This window comes from Gnatocerus cornutus, chromosome 5 (genome assembly GCF_029298725.1).
Source record: "Gnatocerus cornutus isolate USDA-ARS CGAHR chromosome 5, icGnaCorn1.1, whole genome shotgun sequence".
Lineage (NCBI taxonomy): Eukaryota > Metazoa > Arthropoda > Insecta > Coleoptera > Tenebrionidae > Gnatocerus > Gnatocerus cornutus.
Genome location: NC_142237.1, coordinates 14,442,297 through 14,450,012, shown reverse-complemented (window position 1 = coordinate 14,450,012; position 7,716 = coordinate 14,442,297). Strand labels below are relative to the sequence as shown.

The window sequence follows — 7,716 nt, the reverse complement described above, 5'->3', positions numbered from 1 at the left end:
TGTAAATATTTCGTGATACGACACTGCCAACATTGGGGGTTTTACCTACAATGTACGACAAGAGAGAAAGAAAAAACAAACCAGAAACAATAGAATTTTAGAGTTATAGTCAAGTTAAAACAAACTCAGAAGCGTTTAAATTTTCAACTTGAAAGTTTCAGAAACGCTTCTATCAAATGACTATTTATATTGCAGAGGAAAATATCATATGTAATTTTTCGGTATCTTAAACGAATTTTATTAAGAGACAATTATAACTTTTGAGTATGCGTAATGATTTAAAGGCTTTCCAAAGCCTAAAATATGGAAATATGGCAATATAATCAAAAAATGTTAGATTTCGTTTCAAAAAATTGTTGTGTTCTTTAAAAAAATAATTTCTTCATGTCTTTATTTTTTATTTTTATTTCTGACATATACATAACGTTTGTTTTCATATCCACTGAACATTCAGCTTAACATAGGCAACCCAAAATACATTTCTCTTTATGTATTTGTTGGAGAAAAATTTAATTTCACAGTTCGGAAGAAAGCGACATGTTCTCAAGCTAGCAGTAAAAAAAATTCTAACTAATCAAATCAAAAAAAATAAACAAAAATCTTTTACTTTTTTGACGTGTCCTTAAATAAAAAAAAGTGTCAATACAATAGATATTAAAAAAAATGGGAAATGTTACAAGTCAAAAAGAAGATAAAATTTTCTAAAAAACGTAAATTTTTTACAATAAACAAAGATACATCAGAACTTTGAAAATTGCTCTCTGATGGTTCATAATTTTAACTCTCCTTAATTGCTAATTAAAAAGCCGAAAAAAATCTTGTTTTCGGCATTATTTAAAACCCCCCGATTAGCCCCAAGTTGGCACTTATCGCGTTCGGGGTCCCATTTTTCGCACACTCTGTACATATTTATCTCTCCCATCTTCCGTCCAATCCCTCCGAAACGTCGTATAAATTCGCTGTAATCATCCCCTTTACCTAATTAGTTCCTGCGTCCAAACATCACTAGTTGCCTCCAACACGCCATCAGAGCGGCCATTCGGCCATTAAACTTCTCCGATTGGAGGGCGGCGCGCCGGCGGCGTGCTGCCTCCGCGTCAGCGCACCACTACCACCGTCGAGATCGCCGCCGCCGACGTTTCACCACCTTCATGTATGCAAATATGTTTACGCTGCCATGACGTAACGACTATTGTTAACATATCATTGATTGTTAAGTTCATGACCTACACCACCGAGGGAAAGCCGTTGCGAAGAATGCGGACACTAGACAGACGGAAATGAATCGGGAGGAAATCGAAGCGATATCGATTGTAAAAAACTCAAAAGAACGGTGATAATGATGGGAACTTCTGAAAAGAAGTCTCCAAGTCAACAAAAAATTCGTAGTCCACCGCATTGGAAACCACTTTTTTGGTGGATACCCCATAAATAAAATCCTCGGTTTCTTCTGAAAAAACCGCCTCTTTTCCACCACAGCCCATAACTCAAACAAACGCCAGCACACACATCACCACATCTCCCTCCTCTTGCACAACCATGAATTAAACATACCCCTGTGACATTAAAGGGATGATCGCTTGACGTGTACATACACCCAACAACCAAACACATCAAATCTGAACCAGAGCGGCCGCAAAAATTGTGTTGTTGGATCTGTGGGGAGGAATTAAAATAGACGTGGCATGTCAAATCGCGATTAGTAACGCGAGAAGAATGAGAAGAGGGAGGGTGGTGATGATGAAATAAATAATCGAATAAACACACTCGAGTGAATTAATTCGAAGAGACACGCGATATGCTACTGGAGAAATTCGGTCATTATTTATGCATTGTTGTACGGAGGAGGAATGATTCAGGGAGTAATAAAGGAAAAGAAAAAATTGTAATGATGGATTACAAAATGGGAGCCAAAAAAGAGAAAGAAAGGATTGATTTTCCATAATTATTCTTGCGGAATTTAAAAAGAAGAATTTGTGAGATTAATTTTCTCTCATATTTTCGTCATTTAGCTGCACATGCCACGACTGAAAATGTAGCAAGCGTGACATCAATGTAGGAACTTTATTTACATAGTTGGTAGAAATGTCATATTTTAGTCCAACTTGTATTACAATTTTCTTCAAAGTCAACAAAAAAATAAAACAATAATTTGATTGCATTTATTAAATTAACCAAATAATTTTCAAGAACCAATTCTAAGGCAAAACCTAGTTCAAGAGAGCTGAAATGTTTTTATTTCAAAGTACGATGCGCCACACGAATCAAAACATTGTGGTATTACAGATTCCTTCCTCCGACAGCACCGTTCATGGCGGTAAAGTCCCAAACTAATTTCCACCAGTACAGAGTTCTACACTACTTCTAGCGCAGCCTCAAACCAACACTATCGATCTCTACTACCTCGCCACCAACTGCTGCCCTCTCTGAATCTCCATCTGCACTTTCTCTCAAAATAAATTTATCTCTTTTCTTATCGCGATTTTTTCTCTTCACTCGATAAGATTTAAGCAAAAATGTACAAAACAGATTTTGACATTGACGAGGGTCGCATCCGTTTCGTGAATGTGTGTGAATGTGAGCGTTTTATCCTTAGGTAAGTTGTACAAATTTTTTCTTCCATTTCGTTTTTGATGGAAAATGATAGGATCATCGTCCGAATTTGTTTGTTCAAAAAGATAATGAACATTATGCGAGTTTTGTGGGACAAGCGGAAATTCAACTCGCAACGACTTCAGTGTTTAATTTATGTGGTTTTCCGATCAAAGTGCACGTGCCTGTATACTGATCAGAATTGGATTTTCTTTGGGACGAAATTATTATTTCATAACAGCGCAACATTGTTTATCGAGGTTATAAATAAAACAACAGTGACAAGTAGAAATGCTGGAAATTGTGCAAAGCGAGATAAATTTCGTTTTTAAATATGCGATTTTATAATTGCGTGTTTGGAATATAAATAATGGACAAGAGCAGACAAAATGGGTCAGATTTGTTTAAAAAAAATGATAGCATTGAGGATTACATACATATTTACATCGATGACATCAAAGATATTAAAGACAAATAAGGAAATCTTGCTTTTTGTTTTATTTTTATTTGTGACGCGATTTTCTATTATTAGGTGCCACAGTACCGAACTGATTACTTATCTCATTTCATATTGATCCCAACTTTATAAAATTAATACATATATTTCAATCTAGTTTTTTTACTAGTACCATCAGGATGAGTTAATCCACAATAATCTAAAAGTTATCTTTTGGGAAAATCCAACTTTGTTATAGATATTGATAATAACTACTTTAAGCTACATAATCAAGAGCATTTTAGAAGATATTTCGTTCCTTTTGTAGATAATGTAAATACCTATTGACCTAATGACTTCTTGATGACAGACGAGAAGTAAATTTTAGTAAACAATCATTTGAGGTGGTCTTCTATGGTTCCAAAAATTGATTATACTTCAAACACGAGCAATAATTAATGCGCACTTGTTAAAAAGTGATCAGTTTTGGTTCGTCCATGAAAACTGTTTAATCCAGATAACGTAATCTAAGTAAGTAAATAGATATGAGAAAACACGCAATCTCAAGAATAAATGTTTATTTTGAACAAGTGAACAGACGTTTTTAAAAAAGGTAATTGAATTTAAATAGTCAGAACTTCAGAAAATGCATTTTTTCAGAACTTGTATGTAACATCGCCAAACATGGCCCTTCCAGCAGCATTGGCGCTCTCCGGTTTGAACGAATCGCATTTCTCCGACGGCCTAACCGATATCTTCAACCACGGCGCTGTGCTGCTCAAAAGCCCAAAATCTGCCAATAAATCCATCACTCAAGAGAGAAAAACCCTTTCGTTGCCAGATCTCAATCCAGTGATTGCCAAAAACTTTTTTGATCTCTTGGTGACCGCCCTTCAATCCAAAGTAAAACTTTCTATTTCGCTTTTCTAATGCTAATAAAGTTTTTCCAGAAACTTGAACATCAAAGTAGTGAACCTGAGGACAAGCCTGACGTTGTTACCCCTGACGCTGTCGTAACTGAAGACGAAGAACTACAAGTGAAAATCCCGGAACAGGACAAGATCGTTTACGGAAATCGCGACCTTCTCGACTTGGCAACTAACATGAAATCTGGTTGGAATTTTCCTATGGCTAAATTTAAATCGGGTACTCAATACTTTTTTGAGAACAGATCTCAGTACACTCGAGTATTAGGTTCAAATATGCCAAAACATGTGATGATTAAGTGCTCTTCCGAAGATTGTTGTTTCGAAGCTCCTCACTATGATGAATGACTTGATGACTATGACGTACTTTTTTTAAGTCTTACCTCCAAGACAATATTCTTATTTATTTTGGCGAATAGTTCAGTATTTACTCTTGAAATGTTGTTTTGTATGTTTTGTACTTAAAAGACTAGATTTAATCTCATTGAATGTCCGCATGTAATGATGGAAGGGTCTTAGTGATATTATTTTTATGGAGACTTCGAAAACAAGGTGAATTTTATAGGTTGTGATTTGTTTCTTAGTTGGTGAGACTGAAAATGTGATTTTGACAAATAAATAAATAGGTATGCTAAAACCAAAACCAATTTCTTGTCCTACAACAACTGGAAAAAAATCCAGTGCAGCCACCACTTTAAAAATTGACCGAATCAACATAAAAAAAGAGTTGTACATATATGAAAAAAGGTAAGAGAATAACTAATTATTTTGAATCAGATTTTATTATTCCAAATTGATTTCTATATTTCGTCTAAATTAATTTATTAATAAATTTGCAATAATATAATATTAAACATCAAATGAGTAAATTCAAGCAAAGTGGGCCGCCCAGAATTTTTTTGTCCAATTTCAACAAAACTTTGGTATCTTTGAGAACATGGTTCCTACTTTATAAATTTCCAAAAAAATAAGTGTTGAAATTTCCCATTTCTTGCATGCATAGACCAGAAAAATAAATTGCAATGAATTAAATTTATGTGTTAGTGTAATTGTGTTAGTGTAATGTTTTTAGAAACCATTCTTGCAAAAGAAAATCCAAAAAAGTTTATCATAAAGTCCATGCGAGTCAAAACACTTTAAGTCCAGCTAAGGTGGACACATTTTAAAAATCGTCTTTTTAAAAGACGATTTATATTGTGTTCCGCTATTTCTCGACACCTTTTGAAGAGCTCTTTTACACTTGTCTTGCTTTCTGATTCGATTGTACTTCGATTTTTGCTAGGCCTTTAGTTGATATTTTATTTATAATTTAGACTATTAAAAAACCAACATAACAATAGAAATATATATATATACAGTGTACAATCATAAAAGAAAAAAAAACAATCCAAGGTTGACTTACATTCAAAAAAATGCATTTTAAAGGGTATTTTTTAAAATTAGTGATTGTAAAATTTGTCTGTTTACAAATGTTATTTTAATTTCAAAATCGATCTACCAAACCGAGTTTATAGTCCAAATAAATAGAAAAAGGTAAACTAATAATATTATACTTTTAGAAAACTTGGAATTTATAATTTGGCACCTGTTAAGTACGTAATGTCAATTTTTTTAATAATTTTGTAAAAATTTCTAGAATTTCTTTTCTTAGCCGATGTATGCGAAATTTTAACAGTCAGTATATTACCAACTAAAACATTCTAATCAAAATTATTTATAGAGAATTAATAAAGCATTACGTTTTCGAAGATTCCAAAGTTTCGTTGAAATTGGATAATTTTTTTAGGGTGTCTAACTTGGAATTATGTTCTCAAATAGCTTTCTGTTTCCACTAGAAGACAAAATCTCTAACTTAATGATTCTGAGTAATACTTAAAGAGAACGATATCAGAACCATTTAAAAGTTTTTCCAAAGTCATTAGGATGCTATTTACCACCCCTAAAACGAGTGGGGTGGCACCCAAATTTACTTTAAAAGTCTTGAAGCTTCCGTCTGTCAGTTTTAGTAAGAAGTGTGCATAAACAAAAATGCAGAATTATTCTGGTAAGTTGAAAATATTCAAAAATGTAAAAATGTGTGAAATTTATCACAATTTTAGAAAAACCACAAGTCACTAGCACCAGCTCAAATTTTGAACATTTATTTCAACCAGCGATGATAAATCTGGTAAGTACAACATCTAATTTAATTTTCCTCATGACTATCGAATTATTCTGAATGTAGCAAACGTTATCCCGACCTTACCAAACCCGACGTTACAGAAGAAAATTATTCAAATCTGGTGTCAGCAAAAAACTTTTCACTGACGCCCCAACAGAACAGAAAAAGGTAAAACGCTTCCCCAAAATTCTAAATCGTAATAAAACAATGGTGAAATTGTAGACTCAACCGTTCTCTTCACCGGAAGAACAGCTGCTGTGCGAAGACTGTTACTCCCGGAATCAAAGGGTGCAAACAAGTGGAATTTTGTCCCATCCCACTGAATTTTGGGCTAAAAATTTGGAGATAAAATGTGACGGTTCTTGTGTTCCAACTGAAGTCCAATCAAATCAATTCAGGTCGAATGAGGGCAATGTTGAGATCAATTGGGAAGAATGGCAGAAAAATTGGTTTCAGCTTTACCGCCCCTGGGTTGATGTTGATCCAAGGATGGCTTACACCGTGGGGCAGTTTGATCAGTGCTTTTGTGAAAATTGTTAGGATTTTGTGGAGGAAATTATTTATTTGTGCCTGTGGCAAACATTAAGTTCTACTAAATAAACTATTTGTTTACAAAAGTTGTTGTGTTTAAATGAGAAAAGAATAATTCCATAGCAAATATGGCGGATGCGCAAAACTTCCTATTCGTAAATAATTTCTCTAAACTTTATAGCGATAAAACATTACATAAGATTCTTCTTTCGACAAAAAGACAAATAAATTTCAAGTAATTTTGTCCCCAAAATCAATTAAAGAAAATCCCAAGAAAGTAAAATGCGGTCCAGGATAGTTCAAATGAACTGTTCCCGCCGATGAAGTTTGAATGTGCACCACCTGTTGAAACGAGCTTTTAAAGCGCTCCCTGTTTCATAACAGCCGAACCTGTATCTAGAATCTAAAGCAGGCACATGGCAGATACGCACTGTGAGATTCTTGAAGCGGCAGTGTGATGGCGCCAGCAGAACTATTTTGAACTGAATTTAATTTTATAGCAGCTTACACATAATTCCTCAAAATGTTAAATAAATCCTTGAAAAAGTAACTGGCAAAATTTGGATCCATCATTAATTAAACCACAAAAATTTGAAAATTTTAGAATTCAATAGTGCCATAGTAAATAACCAGCTTTTAATCAACTTTCGCTTTACCAGACTTGACATTTGGACACTTCTCATAGGTCTACAGTAAATATTTAAACCAGAGCCAGAAACTCTTTCTATGATTGAAAAATTCGCTGCCACTGTGCAGAACTACTTGTGCGGAAGTATTTGATATCCATCACTGGTCGCAAAAGCCTTTCCTCCTCCATACATGTAGTGTAAACAAAGCTGCCAAGACAAAGAAATAATATCAAATAAAGGTTCCTTAAAATCTTAGAAATAGCGTCAGAGACAATAGCCTTCACATATACAAATACAAAGTATAATGGAAATGAACAAAAAAGTCATCGCATCGGTCGAGGGGCGGTCGGGGGCGGACGAAAGGAAGCTGGTAACAATACACAATGCTCGTGTGGTGGCTCACAATGGGGGCTAAAAGAATAGCCGAATGCACCGGCCGTG

At 34.4% G+C, this 7,716-nt stretch overlaps 2 protein-coding genes across 2 annotated transcripts; both read left to right on the top strand.

The window, feature by feature from the left end:
• Positions 1-2,485: 2,485 nt before the first annotated feature.
• On the top strand, positions 2,486-4,597 carry LOC148174924 (uncharacterized). The gene is made up of 3 exons (XM_088036284.1): positions 2,486-2,596; positions 3,689-3,931; positions 3,979-4,597. Exons 2-3 carry the CDS (start codon positions 3,713-3,715, stop codon positions 4,300-4,302), a joined length of 543 nt encoding a protein of 180 aa, XP_087892410.1. The 5' UTR covers positions 2,486-2,596; positions 3,689-3,712; the 3' UTR covers positions 4,303-4,597.
• Positions 4,598-5,630: 1,033 nt separating this feature from the next.
• LOC148174923 (uncharacterized) lies at positions 5,631-6,672 on the top strand. Its single transcript, XM_088037228.1, has 4 exons — positions 5,631-5,998; positions 6,054-6,121; positions 6,179-6,283; positions 6,338-6,672. Exons 1-4 carry the CDS (start codon positions 5,983-5,985, stop codon positions 6,653-6,655), a joined length of 507 nt encoding a protein of 168 aa, XP_087893354.1. The 5' UTR covers positions 5,631-5,982; the 3' UTR covers positions 6,656-6,672.
• The last annotated feature ends 1,044 nt before the right edge of the window (positions 6,673-7,716 follow it).